Source organism: Haliotis asinina, chromosome 7, assembly GCF_037392515.1.
Source record: "Haliotis asinina isolate JCU_RB_2024 chromosome 7, JCU_Hal_asi_v2, whole genome shotgun sequence".
Taxonomy (NCBI): Eukaryota; Metazoa; Mollusca; class Gastropoda; order Lepetellida; family Haliotidae; genus Haliotis; species Haliotis asinina.
The window spans coordinates 45952766-45971046 of NC_090286.1; the positions used below are offsets into that span (position 1 = coordinate 45952766).

At 40.0% G+C, this 18281-nt stretch overlaps 3 protein-coding genes across 3 annotated transcripts; all 3 read left to right on the forward strand.

Annotated features, from left to right (window-relative positions):
* Positions 1 to 1038: 1038 nt before the first annotated feature.
* LOC137291650 (uncharacterized) lies at positions 1039 to 2928 on the forward strand. Its single transcript, XM_067823067.1, has 3 exons — positions 1039 to 1051; positions 1619 to 1682; positions 2448 to 2928. The coding sequence occupies exons 2-3, from the start codon at positions 1631 to 1633 to the stop codon at positions 2882 to 2884; spliced, it is 489 nt and encodes a 162-aa protein (XP_067679168.1). The 5' UTR covers positions 1039 to 1051; positions 1619 to 1630; the 3' UTR covers positions 2885 to 2928.
* A 5850-nt stretch (positions 2929 to 8778) lies between these two features.
* On the forward strand, positions 8779 to 10073 carry LOC137290838 (uncharacterized). The gene is made up of 2 exons (XM_067821985.1): positions 8779 to 8830; positions 9601 to 10073. The coding sequence occupies exons 1-2, from the start codon at positions 8779 to 8781 to the stop codon at positions 10059 to 10061; spliced, it is 513 nt and encodes a 170-aa protein (XP_067678086.1). The 3' UTR covers positions 10062 to 10073.
* Positions 10074 to 16470: 6397 nt separating this feature from the next.
* Positions 16471 to 18281, forward strand: LOC137292032 (uncharacterized). Its single transcript, XM_067823585.1, has 2 exons — positions 16471 to 16528; positions 17821 to 18281. Exons 1-2 carry the CDS (start codon positions 16471 to 16473, stop codon positions 18255 to 18257), a joined length of 495 nt encoding a protein of 164 aa, XP_067679686.1. The 3' UTR covers positions 18258 to 18281.

Sequence of the window (18281 nt, forward strand, 5' to 3'; positions counted from 1 at the left end):
TTAGTAGATTTATTTTCAGTGCGTGAGAGGGCCAGATTGATATGCATTACCAGTTGTCTCAGAATATGATAATTATAATAAGCTGTGTAAATATAGGAGGAAGGCACTTTACATCAACATGAGAAATGAATGTTCAAGGCACTCTCCATTGTATATTGCTCTTATGAATCATTATCATTTATGATGATATCATTTGTTTCCTATTCGGCGGCACACGTCACAGACGCAGGCAAAGGTGCGTTAACTATTGTCGAAACAAACACACCACACAATCCATATAAAATCCTTTCTTTTTTAAATCAACATCAACATGATGGACAAAAGACAATATGACAAGCGTTCGCACTTTCAGGTAAGTTATACGAAGAGATGTTCCACTGCTAATGCATCAGCCTAAATAAAAACAGTGAAATGTTTGTCGGGCATCGCCGCGTCACTTTTATTTGTGCACGTAACATTTTTTACTGCCATTTAAAAAAATCATTATGACTTGGATGCGTTCCGATCATCCACCTGTCCACTATAAGAATGAGTGTGTCTGTGATTGAATCTACAACTCATTAACACGTGCTAAACTTCCCTAGCTATATTTCTGAAAAATATGTGCCCGAGAAACATTTTGATTTTTCTTTTTGCAGCCTTAGTTAACTCACTAAATTTCCCTTGCGATGACGGAACTGTCTCTTGCGATGCTAACATTACTTTGAGCTCAAGTTGCTTATAATTTCTTACGCAGCAGCTGTACAATATTAATTGAATCATTAATCACAGCTGCCAGTCCGGGCGTGGAGCGACCACTGTTACAAGAACAGGAGGTTGTTATTCAATAACTGTGCGGTATAAGTTTATACACTAGCGTATATCACAAGGAATATGTTAAGTTCATGAGCATGATCACTTGACAACTTACATCATGTCCATCATGCGGGTGTGTAATGGATGACTGACGGGATATGACGGCCCACTGCTGCACCAGGGAATATAAAGGGCCCGGTGTTGGATATCCCACATATCGTCCCTGGCTCGAGTTCTGGTTCAGAAGCAGCACAAGGTAAGAAACCTTTAGTTTTGTATCTATTATACATAGAGATTTAACGATGTCCAGTCCTCCGTAAAGAACAACTAATCTCAATTTATGGGTACTCATTTTATCACTGCATAGAAAGATTTCTGGTTAGTCATAAACGGACCATCATTTTTTTTAAAAAAAAACTTGTGGTTAATTAATACCAAACGCTCAAAAGTTGTTAAAAAGCCGTCTGCTTCTCTCTCGCCCGCAAACGAAACCGCAGACAGGTTACGTAACTCTTTCGCCTGAGCACTACAGTGACGTCATAGAAGGAACGATTTTCAGTTAATTGTATAGAAAATGTGTAGGAAACTCGTCATTTTGCTGATTTCTCGACGTCACCAAAGACATGCCGAATTGTTGCGTTGCCTTCAGTTGTTTACACTCATGTCGCTCTTTATGCGCTGCTTAAATGAACTAAGCTGATGTTAAGTTTTAACGTCACTCATATTGACATTAATCCTTACCCAACGATAATTCAACGATAATTCTGAAGCTTGTGCTGTTCCGTGTGTTCTATTTTCCAGCTCATATTATTTTTGTCCACAGAAAAGACGAATAATGAAAGCAGTTGCATGCGTGATTTTCGCCCTGGTGGCAGTCAAGATTCGAGGTAAGTAGTGTATTTCATTTTTAGTATTTTCGTATTTCTATATTTTTAACAAATTGTTCATCATTACATTGTAAACAGCATTGTTAACATTTTACAGATTAATAGACATACAATACATACATGTATTACATGTACAGCAAAGGGAGTTCCGGCGAGTCTCGCTGGCTCATCTTGAACTCAATGGGAAGTGGGAAAACGTGGTACTTTGTAATTCGTAAGGGAGGTCTTATTACGTATATCAATGCCATTAGTGTTAAATGGGCCTAAACAACTGATGATATAGGGTTTTATTTGATCACATCTAAAACGACAATGTCAAGTTTATTGGCCCGGATACACCTGAGGTTGACGAGTTTATTCAAATCATTTTAATCTCCTTTGCATATTCTGGGGGCGACCTCTGACCCAAATATCAAACACTGGGAAATACGGGTATAAATGTATCCTGCCACACACATGTGATATTTACGTCTGTCCTAACAATGTTCCGATCGCATGTATTTTATATAGTATTCAGTGTTTTCTTTTGAGTTATTTTATGCATATTATTATTATGAGATGAATAGTCTTTTGCTTTCTCACAGGGTCACTACTGGACTGGCAGCATTCAAAGTTCCACTCGTCAAGAAAGCATCACATCGAATATTGTCTGACATTTTCTCATGATGTTTCCGTAATGTTTCATACATTCAAAATGTTCCCTTAAATTATGTTATATCTAGGCAGTGAGACTAATTGTCCTGTTTTTCGAAACTTGTGCTTCAGCTCAAAATAATGTCACCCCGGGCATAACAGCACCCAACGTTCCCCTGGACAACACCGCCAACGGTGTTGCTCTCTCACCTGTACAGAACCCGAGTCTGATACCAGGCGACCTCTTGGCCCAAGCCAGCAACGTCTTCAACAACAACCATCCGACGGCTACTGCCAACAACCATCAGCGTGCCAACAACAATCACCAGTCCTCCATGAACTATCTCCCATTCCTGGTGATGGGGGGTGACAAAGGACGCAGAATGGCCATGTACAGCATGATGATGAACCCAGGACAAACCAACAATATGATCATGCCTTACGCCATGATGAGTGGCGTGGACAACATGTGGCCCTTGATGGCTCTCATGGGCAACCGCAACAACCGAAGAGGCGGACGAGGCTTCGACCCCATGACGATGATGTTACTTGGAAGCGAAATGATCTAAACGCTAGTATTAATTCATCTACTCCACGTCACCTATTTATTGATGTAAGAGCCCACCATTACCAACCCCTGCTAATATACTGTTTAAATAGTTTAAGCAAAAACGAAAATGCTTTGACATTGTCAAATAACTCTCTATACTTCACAGGAGTAAAATATGTCCATCTAATGTTTTATGTAATCATTCTGTGAAACCGAGTATTGGTACTGATGAATACCTTTGTCAGTGACTGATAATGTCACTATTGCGGTACATTTCACTAAGTTTTTCAATAAACTATGTTGGAAAATGCTTATCGGGCAATTCAGTTTCACTGGGTAATTTTTGCCAACCCCCAAGCAAATGTCTCCTTCGGACACAACCCTGAAATGCCTGATCACTTTACCATCTAGAAACACATATTTGCAGACTGGCAATTTCATGTTTGATATATCTAAAACGTTTTGATTGTAGTAATGATTTAGTGTTAGGTCATCACATAAGTTATTGTCCTTGCAAGATATGTGATTGTCACTTTCTTCTTACAGAATGTACAAGCATCTGTATCCGCATCATAATGAAAATAAAGATTTTTGCATCAAGATGAAATTCATACTTTCACCTTCTCATTCAGTGAGTGAGTGAGTGAGTTGCAAATTATGATAACCGAATTAGAATTTCAGTTGTGGAACCATGGAGCATAAACTGTAAACACATCATGTATTTCATTATGGCAGTGCATAGTCAGAATGTTCCATTGGTTCATGTATCGATGACAACCGTTACATATGGGTGGGGGTGTTAATTTAAGCTCGGTATTGGACCACACAAATTTCTGTTCTGACCCAAAACATCAAATACGTAAACAGAAGTTCAGTTCCACCGATTCCTGTGGCTAATAGAGAGCAGGCCATTGTTGTAGTGACAAAATGACCGCGAAAAGATACATTTGCGCCAGTCATATGATATTTAAAGGAAAAGTATACATTTCAGTAAATCATGCATTACAATGATTCAAATAATAACTGCTGCTATAAGTGGGTATAGTTTTAAGCGGCACTGCGCAATATTCCAGCTGTATGGTGATGGTGTGTAAACAATCGAGTTTCGATCAGACAATTCAGTGATCAACAGCATGAACATCAGTCTATGCAGTTAGGATATGATGAAGTGTCACCCGACCGCATAAGTCGCCTCTTACGACAAACATGGATTACTGAAGATCAGTTCTAACCCAGCTCTGTACTGTTTCGACAAGTTAAGGTAACATTGGAATAAAGACATTTTCATACAAACACCAACGCCGAAGAATACTTATGGATATCTGCAAATTTAGTGATGATACAATGTATTCAGAAAGATGGTATGAGTATTCCTGCATTGCATAGACGTGTAAGTCTTAATTATTTACAGGATTAGAACATAAGGTAATCCTTGCAAACTTCATATTCCTTCACACGACGTAATTATATATTGGCTTTCGTTGTTAAAAATGTGATATCCTAGAGTCAGAACTTGTTAGCATACAGTACATGTATTACTGTATTACGAAGGGGGGCATGTCTTATGCTATTATTCTCAACCACAGTGAGGTAGCAGTTAGGTTAACGATGTATATATGTGCTTCATATCACACGTTTCTGCATGAGTGGTCATCTGTTGATAGCTGTGAAATAAATATTTGGCTCGGCGTTAACGGAGCAGTAGACGTAGTCGAAGTCGTAGTCACAGCGGTTATGGCGGTATTTGTTGTTGTCGTAAATGTAGCTGGATTGGTAACTATAGCGGTAGTAATAGAGGTAGTAGTAGTAGTAGCAGCAGCAGCAGTAGCAGTAGTAGTAGTAGTAGTAGTAGTCGTCGTCGTCGTCGTCGTAGTAGTAGTAGTAGTAGTAGTAGTAATAGTAGTAGTAGTAGTAGTTGTGACGGAGTGGCTCCATGACGCTTGAGCCGCATTCCAGAAATAAGAAAGGGCAAACCTTGTCTAGAATATATTAAGCTTTGACACATACTGGTTACATAAAGGAAGTCCATATATGTACTAATGAACTAACAGTTTCCGAGTAGGTGAGTTAATTTATCATACAGACACCTTTATGAAAAGAAACAAATAGCCAAGAGCCGTATTTCAGTGCCACAATTATAGCAAGTTTATTTAACTCCTTATGAAGACGTTTCATCAATGGTGCTCAATGTACGTACAGCTGTATTGAGTTAGTGTTTTGACCAGACGTTCCGAAAGGGACAAGTTACTCTATAATTATACAGGTATTAGAGATGATCGGCCATATGGGAGTAGTGCACTTGTTGGTAGAACCGCCAGGTAATCAACAAGCGTGTGTTGTGAAGATGGGGTCATCTCAAATGCCGTTATCTGGTTACCACTTGACATGTTCAACGGGAGTCAGTGTTTCAGTGTTGCCACTATCAGAAGACGCTGTTGTCCGAATCGGTGTCGCTGTCGTCAGAGTCTACCCTGATGACGATTGGCTTGATGGTGGCATGGTCCAGTCCACTTTGTTCCCAATAATGACTTTCTATTTCATTCTCAACTTTCTCAACGCACTTTTGCCATGTTTCCTGCGTGATGGTGCCTATTGACTGTTGAACAATCCTCTGTACATCCTGCAGTTTGAATGCCTGCCAACATCCGATTTCATCATACCATAAATGAGTTCTATTGGGTTTAAATCGCAATGATAGAATGACAATCGCAAAACTGAATGACCATCTTCTGTAAGGTACTCATCAACCTTAAAGACAGGTGTGGTATTATTTGACTTTATGATGTCATACAGAACAGGTTTGGTTGCTCTTTCTGGATACGACATTACTTTGTTTTGTAACCATTCTATCATGTCCCCCTTCTTACTATTAGATGTTGGGGCCTTTGTATTAGGTACTTGAACGCCATGATATGGAGCGTTATCCATGACAATCAGACTTTGGGAGGGCAGTGCTGGTACCAATTGATTTTGTACCCATTCTAAGAAAACCATCCCGTTCATTTCGGTATGATAGTCTCTTAAGATTTTGCCTTGAAGACTAGGGAGCAGCCAGGTAGGAATCCCCGACTCTTGCAACCAGCATGGAGCACAATTAGTCGCTCTCCCTTGCCAATTTTCTGGCACAGGACTCTGAAGAGGCGCTAGCGAACCATTGTGATCCTGTGGTATGGGAAGCATTTACCCATGTTTCGTCCAAATATACAGGTTCGTAACCCTCTGTACGTTTCATTCGAATTGTGCGTAAGTACTGGTTTTTTAGTTGAACAATATCAGACCTCTCGCACACTGCACGTCTGTTTTCTGAGCTTGCTTTTTTGTAGCGGAAACCAAATTTGTGAAGCAGCTTCCATAACTGATATTTTGAAAAGACCAAAGAATGATTTGTCTCCATATGCTTTTTCAGAATACGCAGAGAGACAAAGGTATTTTGTTTATGTAAAGACATAATGGCGTTTCTAACCAGTTGTTGTTGAAATGAATCCACTTTCTCACATCGTGTGGGTTTTGAGACGGTCCCCTCAGTTGTGTCCGTGCAGTTTTTCAAGATAGTTTTTAACTTGCATTACGTCATCCTAACAGCACGTGCAGTTCGTAAATGATACTAAGCCAAAATATATTGACGCCTACCCCTTCCACCTTCGTTTTTTTAAATAAAGTTAAATACTTTGCAAATAATTGATTTGTGATAATCCCATTGTTTCAGGTACTGCAATCACGAATGTCTGGTTTGCCGAGCAAATCACACGTGTCAATTTCACACGTGCACCTTGCCCATCTGGCTGTTCTACCAGCAAGAAGCCCCCCTCGTACAAAATAGCGAAAGGTGACAAGAAATTGATGATCGTTTGTTAAACAACTTTTTTTTCGGGTGTCCCAAATTATGAGACACATCATCAGAATTGGTCTGTCGATTTCATGTGACTGTGCAAAATTTGGTTTTGTTGCAATTATTAGATTTTGTGTTAGTGAGCAATTCATCGGTCTCAAATGGAATCAAACGGACTGTAGCTAGTGCTCATGACTGATGTTTTGTGTTTCAAATAGCAGAAAGTATATTTCCTTAGTGTTTTTCCCACGTCGCCCACACAATACTGTGATGGCACTCTTTAATATGCTTCATTGTGTCCTATGAAATCAGAGCTGCGTCTTTTAGAACTTGTCAGACGAAAATATCCGAACAATAGCTAAATTGTTAGTGCCGTAATGACGCCAACTACCCGAAATTTATTGTTCATGTCATAATCTTAGTTTTTCAAGTATAAGAAATATTGTTCATATTATTTAGTAGATTTATTTTCAGTGCGTGAGAGGGCCAGATTGATATGCATTACCAGTTGTCTCAGAATATGATAATTATAATAAGCTGTGTAAATATAGGAGGAAGGCACTTTACATCAACATGAGAAATGAATGTTCAAGGCACTCTCCATTGTATATTGCTCTTATGAATCATTATCATTTATGATGATATCATTTGTTTCCTATTCGGCGGCACACGTCACAGACGCAGGCAAAGGTGCGTTAACTATTGTCGAAACAAACACACCACACAATCCATATAAAATCCTTTCTTTTTTAAATCAACATCAACATGATGGACAAAAGACAATATGACAAGCGTTCGCACTTTCAGGTAAGTTATACGAAGAGATGTTCCACTGCTAAAGCATCAGCCTAAATAAAAACAGTGAAATGTTTGTCGGGCATCGCCGCGTCACTTTTATTTGTGCACGTAACATTTTTTACTGCCATTTAAAAAAATCATTATGACTTGGATGCGTTCCGATCATCCACCTGTCCACTATAAGAATGAGTGTGTCTGTGATTGAATCTACAACTCATTAACACGTGCTAAACTTCCCTAGCTATATTTCTGAAAAATATGTGCCCGAGAAACATTTTGATTTTTCTTTTTGCAGCCTTAGTTAACTCACTAAATTTCCCTTGCGATGACGGAACTGTCTCTTGCGATGCTAACATTACTTTGAGCTCAAGTTGCTTATAATTTCTTACGCAGCAGCTGTACAATATTAATTGAATCATTAATCACAGCTGCCAGTCCGGGCGTGGAGCGACCACTGTTACAAGAACAGGAGGCTGTTATTCAATAACTGTGCGGTATAAGTTTATACACTAGCGTATATCACAAGGAATATGTTAAGTTCATGAGCATGATCACTTGACAACTTACATCATGTCCATCATGCGGGTGTGTAATGGATGACTGACGGGATATGACGGCCCACTGCTGCACCAGGGAATATAAAGGGCCCGGTGTTGGATATCCCACATATCGTCCCTGGCTCGAGTTCTGGTTCAGAAGCAACACAAGGTAAGAAACCTTTAGTTTTGTATCTATTATACATAGAGATTTAACGATGTCCAGTCCTCCGTAAAGAACAACTAATCTCAATTTATGGGTACTCATTTTATCACTGCATAGAAGATTTCTGGTTAGTCATAAACGGTCCATCATTTTTTTATAAAAAAAACTTGTGGTTAATTAATACCAAACGCTCAAAAGTTGTTAAAAAGCCGTCTGCTTCTCTCTCGACCGCAAACGAAACCGCAAACAGGTTACGTAACTCTTTCGCCTGAGCACTACAGTGACGTCATAGAAGGAACGATTTTCAGTTAATTGTATAGAAAATGTGTAGGAAACTCGTCATTTTGCTGATTTCTCGACGTCACCAAAGACATGCCGAATTGTTGCGTTGCCTTCAGTTGTTTACACTCATGTCGCTCTTTATGCGCTGCATAAATGAACTAAGCTGATGTTAAGTTTTAACGTCACTCATATTGACATTAATCCTTAACCAACGATAATTCAACGATAATTCTGAAGCTTGTGCTGTTCCGTGTGTTCTATTTTCCAGCTCATATTATTTTTGTCCACAGAAAAGACGAATAATGAAAGCAGTTGCATGCGTGATTTTCGCCCTGGTGGCAGTCAAGATTCGAGGTAAGTAGTGTATTTCATTTTTAGCATTTTCGTATTTCTATATTTTTAACAAATTGTTCATCATTACATTGTAATCAGCATTGTTAACATTTTACAGATTAATAGACATACAATACATACATGTATTACATGTACAGCAAAGGGAGTTCCGGCGAGTCTCGCTGGTAAGGCTCATCTTGAACTCAATGGGAAGTGGGAAAACGTGGTACTTTGTAATTCGTAAGGGAGGTCTTATTACGTATATCAATACCATTAGTGTTAAATGGGCCTAAACAACTGATGATATAGGGTTTTATTTGATCACATCTAAAACGACAATGTCAAGTTTATTGGCCCGGATACACCTGAGGTTGACGAGTTTATTCAAATCATTTTAATCTCCTTTGCATATTCTGGGGGCGACCTCTGACCCAAATATCAAACACTGGGAAATACGGGTATAAATGTATCCTGCCACACACATGTGATATTTACGTCTGTCCTAACAATGTTCCGATCGCATGTATTTTATATAGTATTCAGTGTTTTCTTTTGAGTTATTTTATGCATATTATTATTATGAGATGAATAGTCTTTTGCTTTCTCACAGGGTCACTACTGGACTGGCAGCATTCAAAGTTCCACTCGTCAAGAAAGCATCACATCGAATATTGTCTGACATTTTCTCATGATGTTTCCGTAATGTTTCATACATTCAAAATGTTCCCTTAAATTATGTTATATCTAGGCAGTGAGACTAATTGTCCTGTTTTTCGAAACTTGTGCTTCAGCTCAAAATAATGTCACCCCGGGCATAACAGCACCCAACGTTCCCCTGGACAACACCGCCAACGGTGTTGCTCTCTCACCTGTACAGAATCCGAACCCCATACCTGACAGTCTCTTGGCCCAAGCCAGCAACGTCTTCAACAACAACCATCCGACGGCTACTGCCAACAACCATCCGACGGCTACTGCCAACAACCATCAGCGTGCCAACAACAATCACCAGTCCTCCATGAACTATCTCCCATTCCTGGTGATGGGGGGTGACAAAGGACGCAGAATGGCCATGTACAGCATGATGATGAACCCAGGACAGACCAACAATATGATCATGCCTTACGCCATGATGAGCGGCGTGGACAACATGTGGCCCTTGATGGCTCTCATGGGCAACCGCAACAACCGAAGAGGCGGTCGAGGCTTCGACCCTATGACGATGATGTTACTTGGAAGCGAAATGATCTGATCACTTTCTAATTCTACTCTGTGATGAAGCTCATGTGGCCTTATGATGTATTTATTTTTCTATAACTACAAAACTATTACCTACATTCGACAATATGCACTTCTGTTGATTAAGCAATAAAGAGTTTGAACTGTGAAATATCTCTTTGTTAATGTACATTGTTTAGTGAAGTTGTTTTATTTGGAGATGAGATGTTATGAACACGACACTTTGAAAACAGGAGAATATCAATTCCGTTTTGACAGGTACATGGACACACACGCACGCACGCACGAACGCACGCAAGCACACACACATATATCTATATATATTCTGTTTTGTGTCACATTTGAGTGTACTTCGTTGGCATTGGAAATATTGTCGTCTATATGTCTGAAATCAATGATTATTTGTCCAGGTTTTTCTTCACATTAAAGGGCAAACTAAGCAGTGACGAAAAAATGGCTAGCACAGTCATTAGTGTAGTAAGTATGACGCAAAACTGTTACATTAACCAATATCATAGCTAATATGATAGATTATCATTAAAACGCCCGCACATTGTCAGAATGATAGTTCCCGCAAAATGATTGACGACGAGCCATTATCAAGCCCGTTGTTAGGTGACGTCAATAGTCGATCAGCTGTTGATGTTCAACCACCTACGACTCGTCGTAATGACGATATTTATGACTATTTGTCACGTGTACCTATGCCATTATGGACATTCTTGCCGGTGACAACCATAACAATTGACTGGAACTCTAACGTTGTTGAGCATTGAAAGCAATGCCGCCTGGTACTGTGGGCAAAGGTCAAGGTCGAATGTCGTCATTCTCCATAGTGACGTCATCTGTGCTGTTCTATAAGGTATCCATATTTGTAAAACATGTGTCAGTGACCTCCGTCGTTTGTTGTTACAGTAATTGCTTCAAAACCTATGCCGCTTTTATTCGTATTTCATTAAAAATTCTGTTCATTTTAGCTATAACAACGGTAACGATATTTTTAGGGCATTATGATTTGCCTCCTTCGTCGGGCAGTTAATGGAAGTTCTCGCTCCCCTGCAAATGATAAAATGCTCTGAAAACAGCGTTACCCTTATATCATACTCAACCATATATAGTGGGATTCGATGTTCACAAATCGTAAACTTACGAGGGCAGTTCAATAGCTTCACTATAAAACAGACTTGCATGACTAATATTTTACTTTTATTTTTCAGTATACCATCCCTTCATCTCAATATACTTATTCCATTATTCTTTAAGGCTTTTGATACCGCTTTTGTAGACGTCTTCAGGTTGCCAACTAACCACGCCACACAGCTTTGACATCTTCGTCATCCGGGAAGTAGGGCAGATTTCAGGTTCCTGAACAGGAAGAAATCGCCGGGGGCTAGGTCTGGGCTGTGGGTTGGGTGACTAACTGTTCGAATCCACATTCACGTATTGCAGCCTGTGCAACTCGAGACTTGTGAACAGAGGCATTGTCGTGCAAAAGCAGAACACCACGTGACCGAATTCCACGACGTTTCTGTGGAATGGAGTTTCGCAGTTCTTGCATTAAGTTGGCATAATATTGACCATTAGTTGTAGTTGTGTGTGGCAAGTAATCAATTAATAATATGCCAGTGGCATCCCAAAAGGTAGTGGCCCTAACATTGCCAGCAGACGGTTGAGTGCGAAACTTCTGTGGAGGAGGGGAACTGGGGTGCCTAAACTGCATGGATTTCAGTTTAGGTTCAGGATCCCAGTGGGGATCCATGTTTCGTCACCTGTCACCAGATGAGAAAGAAATCTGGCTTTATCTGCTTCATCCAGGTGCCCCTTACAACTCTCAGTGCTTTGATGGCGACCTTGAGCGCTGAGGTATCTGGGTACACATCTTGGAGACACTTTGCACATTCCAAGATGATCATAAATTATCTTTTCAACACTCCCAAACGATATCGATATCTAGAATTCCAAAGACAATTCTGGCACTTTCACTCGCCGGTCTGCTAAAATTCTTTTTTTCCTATAGCTGCGATAACAGTCCGGTTGGTGATCTCTGAGGGCCTGCCTGACCGTGGTTCATCGTCTATGGACTTCCTGCCCCGCTTAAACTGAAGAGACCAGCGACAAACTGTGGAAAAGCTAGGAGCATCCTCACCCATCACATTACACGTGCGATTATGTATGTTTTCAGCTTGGCATCCTTCCTTTGTCAGGAACTTTACTACAGCGCGTTGCTCGTGTTTCAGGGAATCCATAACAATGGAGACCCCTCGGTCAATGGAGCATATATCTAAATTATTGTTGTGTTTAGGAATTCTGATGACATGTGTGAACATTATGTTTTGACTAAGGTAACACCTGCTAAGAACTGACACTGTAAATGTAAACACAAATTCCCAGCTTGCAAAACTTATTGAAAGCCCCTCGTACCTCTAAAGTGTTGTCGAATTCAAGACACATTTTCACATCATTGAGGACCGCCTCTGTGGTGCAGTGGTTAGAACGTTTGCCCAGAGAGCGGGAGGTCACGGGTTCGATCTCCGGATGAGTCATACGTTCAAATAATATAACTTGTTGATCCCTGACTGGTGCTTGGCATCAACAGATACAATGAGGACTGGTCGGCATGCATCCACACATAAACACGCATGCACGTCGTCATATGAGCAAAATATTCTTATGTGCGACGTTAAACATCAGATTATTGAGTGTTATACATTGTTATACATCATTATTTGTCTCAAAGTTAGTACTATAACAATAACTGGTATATCTGTGTACCCCTCTATCTTTGTACCTCTATGACGGGTATATTTGTATGCCTCAATGTGTACCTGTTCGACTTCGAAGATCTGTGACGGGTATGTCTGTGGTGGATATGCCTGAAGTAGTGTGTACCAGTATATCAGTGTACCGGTTAGACGGGTATATCTGAATACCTCTATGGCAGGTACAGGGGAAGCTGTTTAAACCGGTACTCACTAGGACTGAAGAAACTATCCGGTTTAGACAACGTGTCGGATTGTAGAGCTAATGATAAATTTACAAGCCACGGACGCGACTGAGATGTTATGCCGGTGTTGGCAGATTGGACTGAAGCCAGTTTTGACAGCTCCCATTGTATATCTGTTTACCCCTATAACGGGTATATCTGTGTATCTCTATTACGGTTATATTGTATAACGTTGTCTTCCTTCACAACGACAAATGAAAGGGAAGCATGTCACTGTAAATGCACAGGTCATGGTCATCATGTGGTTGTTTTTTTAAGATTTTAAGTTCAGCTCCTTAGTGATAATAGTACTCGAAACAACTGAAAATTTCCCAGAACTCCCACGACAAGCCAGATGAATGATACCTCCACAGTGAGTAAATATGTTACACATTCTTAGAGCACAGTTCTAAACATGTTCTGACTATTATTAATCATAGCTGTTTAAATATTTTAGGATTGAGCATTCAGATGTCTCGATGCGGGATTTTATCGTAATCTATTCCACAGAAAACAGTTAGAAAAGCCGAGATTTTTACTTTATACATGTAGATAGCAGCCTGTAATTCTACTGAAAACGTCTGGTTAGGAGCCCGGTTTCACGTAGTACATTTAGATAGCAGCCTGTAATTCTACTGTTAGGAGCCCTGTGTTACCTTGCACATCTAGAGAGCAGCCTGTAATTCTACTGAAAACGTCTGGTTTGTACATACGTTTACATCTCGTATGGTCAGCCTACCTTTCAATTCATATCGGATCAATTACAGTTGTAGCTTTTATATATTGATGACACCGTTTATCTTTCGGCAGTCTTTATTCGAAAGTAATGACAAGCCTTTATGGGTGATTAACGTTTTCAATATGCAACAGGGACGTTTCGGTATAGATACTTATATATTTTCAACCATGAGGGAGACATTCTAGAGCTTGTACATAAGAGGAATGCTTGAAAAGGGTATAAACATCTACACCGAAAGGTTACTATTGCACAGTAAAGAAGTTGATCATCCATAAAGACTTGTCATGCTTACACCGTCCGTCTAGAATGCTCCCCAAACTGTTAGTCTTATCTGGTTATGACAACCTACAACGCAAACGCCTGTATGATATTAGCTAGTAAGGGGAGTCTACACTTCTATCTTCAATGACTACAGAGGTCAGACTAGAAGTCTGTCTTTCATGTATAGATGGGTCAGCCTGCAATTCTGTTTTCCATATATCTGGGGCAGCTTACATAAAAACAATCTTCTATAAAACTGAAAGAAAAACATATCTCACATTGCTTTATCGAGTGATTACTTTTCAGATGCACAAAAAACTTACTTGCAATACCGTATTTACCGGATGGGAATTCCTTTTATATCGTTAAGTATTGGTTGAGATAAAATATGTAATATATGTCCGGTCCATTTGTTTCAAAACGATACAACCCGTGAAGAGTCGGAATAGAAGTGATCTTCAGTAACCAATGCTTGTCGTAAGCAAATCATCAAAAACCATGACAACCCATCAGATCATAAAGACGGCATCATACATAGAAGTGTACCACCCGTGAATGGTCAGAGGTGGTCAGACTCGCTTACATGGTTGGCAAATGTCATTGTATCCCAATGCCTAATCGATGCTCATGCTATTGATCACTGGACTGTCTGGTACAGACCGTCGCCATATAGCTGGAATATTACTGAGTGCTGCGTAAAACTAAACACATCCTGTCACTCACTCAAAAAGTGACTTTTCCGTCCTCTCGTTTGTTGAGTCTACCATATAAATATAAATACATGTAGATCGTGGCTGGTTGAAGTGTTCAGTAACTGTCCTAAGACATTATATTACATGACTGGCTACGTTACCTCAGCTATTTTTCTACGTAAACAGTTTTGGCCAAGCATCTTCTATTTTCAACAGAGTGAAATAAGACACAGTGAACGGTAAACAGTGTGAGTAACAAAGAAAAAGAAAGAAAAAAATATACTTTAACATTAAAATGACCTACACAGGACGTAAAAAGTTATCTCTGTTGACATTTATGTTTTGATAGACTGTATCAGTACTTATGACATTTTCCTTTAACAGATGCTTCACCGACGGTGTTCTGTTGCGTGACGTCAGACAGCTAAAAATCAAACAAGTTGTGTGTTCTTGCGGGTAGAATAGGACAAGAACGCCGGGTGTCACCATCCATGTATAGTAACGTTTTTATCACGTTACTGAAAGTTTACTCTTTTATCACTTTACCTGGCACCATACATGGCACCATTGGCACCAATCAAATCCACTGAAATCTCCCGGTGATGGATTACATGGTGCTTCGTCAGCAAGCTGACTGTCACGAAGTAATGGATTCCAGAGTCGTCAGTGTAGGTATTATGCAATTCTGTTACTTAAATGAAACATTCTCAACTATGTGAAGTGGGATTCGGTGTTCAGATATCATAAACCTACCTTTATGTTACATACATGACACATGTTTACATTTAATGAGTCACTGAGTATTTGAAATAATTTGTCTAAGACCTGTTTCTATAAAAATACATAAAAATAAATGTATAGAAAAAATATAAGAGCTTTATTTCAGAAGCACTGTCCATTGTGCTATATACTTGTATGACTACATCACATGTTTCCACGAATCACTATTATTAAATGATGAAGATGGGGTGGTGTTACCCGTGAAGGTCTGGATTAGAACAGACCTTCATTAACCCATGCTTGTCGTAAGAGGCGATTAACGGGATCGGGTGGTCAAGTCCGTGGATTTGGTTGCCAAATGTCATCGGTTCCTAAATGCGCAGATCGATGCCCATACTGTTGATCACTGGATTGTCTGGATTCGATGATTTACAGACAACCGCTATATACGTTATATATTGCTGTGTGCGGCATAAAACTAAGCTCATTCACTCACTTACGACGATAAGGTGTAATTGACGCGTAGAGAATGAATTGTTCACCTGTACACATACATGTTAACAATGGTGCAACTACAATATAGAAACGTTTAAGAATCTAAACAATAAAGAATAAGTCTTTTGTGAAGACAGGATAAAGCATATCATTAACACAGGCACTTTGCAGACAAGGCAGCAAGATGTACCATTTGTAATGCGTCAAATAACAATCGGTTAAATTACTATTAGTGAAAGCTGTAACTATTCAACAACGCCAACTGAATTATTAAACAAATCACAACTGACAACCTGGACGAGGAGAGGTCACCTGTTACATGAACAGGAAGGTGTTATTCAATAAATGTTCTGCATGTTGTAAACTGATGAAAGCAACCTATCACCAGCGTATACCAAAAGGAATACGTTAAAGTCAGGAGCATGATCACTTGACAACTTACATCATGTCCATCGTGTAGATCTTGTAGATCTAATGGATAGTTGACGAGATATCACGACCCACTGCTACACCAGGGAATATAAAGGACCCGATGTTGGATATCCTACACATCGTCCCTGGCCTGAGTTCTGGCTCCGAAGCAGCACAAGGTAAGGACCCTATACAACGTTTGAATACTCGAGTCAGTTTATAACTGAATTAAGCTGGTGTTAAGTTTAAACTCATTCATATTGTCTATGACCTTAATCCTTAACCATAACGATAATTCTGTACAAGGACCCAGTCAGCTTGTTATTCCGACTTAATCCCCATATTTACTTCATCCCCAGTCTCATTTGTTGTCCCTAGTCTCCCACTGGCCTCTTATAATTATGTACCAGTTGTTACTCAGTTACATTTGTTGTTAATTGTAATCTGCTGTTTGTCAAAACATATTATGTATATACACCTCTGATCATCTAGTTGCATTCATTATCTTGATAACGACGTAAGACCCTACATGAAAACGTCGCTCTATGCAATAAATAAGAGGTGTAATCCATAAAGTTGTACGTTTAATTTTTAACAATTCGTCTTTTAGTGTTTGAACTACATTGTCAAAAGGAAACAACAGTCATAACATTGGATGGGTTTGTTTAGCACAGTTGTGAATAGTACTCCATTTGTTGTGTCACCTCATTGTCGGTAGAGCGCTCTACACGGACAATAACACTGTAACGGTAATGGTAACTTGTAGTAAGCAAGCGTGTACTGATCTATATATAATTCCCTATTCGTATTTACTTTCTTTTCAGAAAAGACGAATAATGAAAGCAGTGGTTTGTGTAATTGTCTCCTTCGTGGCAGTCACCATTCATGGTACGTAATATATTGTTATGCAGTCTTAAATATATTAAGAAATAAATAGAAGGTAGCGGGTTGAACTCATAGTAGGGTCAAAACCTTAAGCATCATGAACAAAGCAAAACACAGATCAAGCAACGCCAGCATGCTTACGATATGTTCTAATTCTGGGCACCTACTGGCAAGGTGTTGGACAGTTTCATTTCATTCTTTACATTCCACATTTACATTTTAATGCAAAATATCCATTGATGGTTACGAGTTGAAAGTAACCGATCCCGACCAGCTTACCTTTCAGGCATTTCGTGTAACCTTGACACGCTTCACAACATGATCGTCAGACAACTAATTGTGCAAAACTGTAGAATCAAACGAGCCACGTTTATCAGACAACGCCCATCTGTTATATCGGGGAACGATAAGTGAGGGGTCCTTCAGGGACGGCGAGGGTAGTTCGAGAAGACATTCTGTGTTGACGAAGATTTCACGAATCATGTATGTGGAATATTATTCCAATCACATTTATCAAACGTATTCGTGTGTGTTTTTTCAAATGTTCCAAATACATAATGAATGCAAATATCTTCTTTTTCTTCAGCTCAGGACAGCTTTGCCCCTGGAATGACAGCACCCAACGACCCTCTCGGCAACACCGCCAACGGTGTTGCTCTCTCACCTGTACAGAACCCGAGTCCGATACCAGGCGACCTCTTGGCCCAAGCCAGCAACGTCTTCAACAACAACCATCCGACGGCTACTGCCAACAACCATCAGCGTGCCAACAACAATCATCAGTCCTCCATGAACTATCTCCCATTCCTGGTGATGGGGGGTGACAAAGGACGCAGAATGGCCATGTACAGCATGATGATGAACCAAGGACAGGCCAACAATATGATCATGCCTTACGCCATGATGAGTGGCGTGGACAACATGTGGCCCCTGATGGCTCTCATGGGCAACCGCAACAACCGAAGAGGCGGACGAGGCTTCGACCCCATGACGATGATGTGGCTTGGAAGCGAAATGATCTAACCCCCTTCTGATTCGATTAATCCG

What these genes read in the sequence shown, in the direction of transcription:
- LOC137290838 (XM_067821985.1), top strand. Translation starts at nt 8,779, where the DNA reads ATGAAAGCAGTTGCATGCGTGATTTTCGCCCTGGTGGCAGTCAAGATT. An exon ending in GGTGGCAGTCAAGATTCGAG is followed by an intron (nt 8,831 to 9,600) that starts GTAAGTAGTGTA and finishes CTTGTGCTTCAG; the next exon opens with CTCAAAATAATGTCACCCCG.
- LOC137292032 (XM_067823585.1), top strand. Translation starts at nt 16,471, where the DNA reads ATGTTGGATATCCTACACATCGTCCCTGGCCTGAGTTCTGGCTCCGAA. An exon ending in TGGCTCCGAAGCAGCACAAG is followed by an intron (nt 16,529 to 17,820) that starts GTAAGGACCCTA and finishes CTTTTTCTTCAG; the next exon opens with CTCAGGACAGCTTTGCCCCT.
- LOC137291650 (XM_067823067.1), top strand. Translation starts at nt 1,631, where the DNA reads ATGAAAGCAGTTGCATGCGTGATTTTCGCCCTGGTGGCAGTCAAGATT. An exon ending in GGTGGCAGTCAAGATTCGAG is followed by an intron (nt 1,683 to 2,447) that starts GTAAGTAGTGTA and finishes CTTGTGCTTCAG; the next exon opens with CTCAAAATAATGTCACCCCG.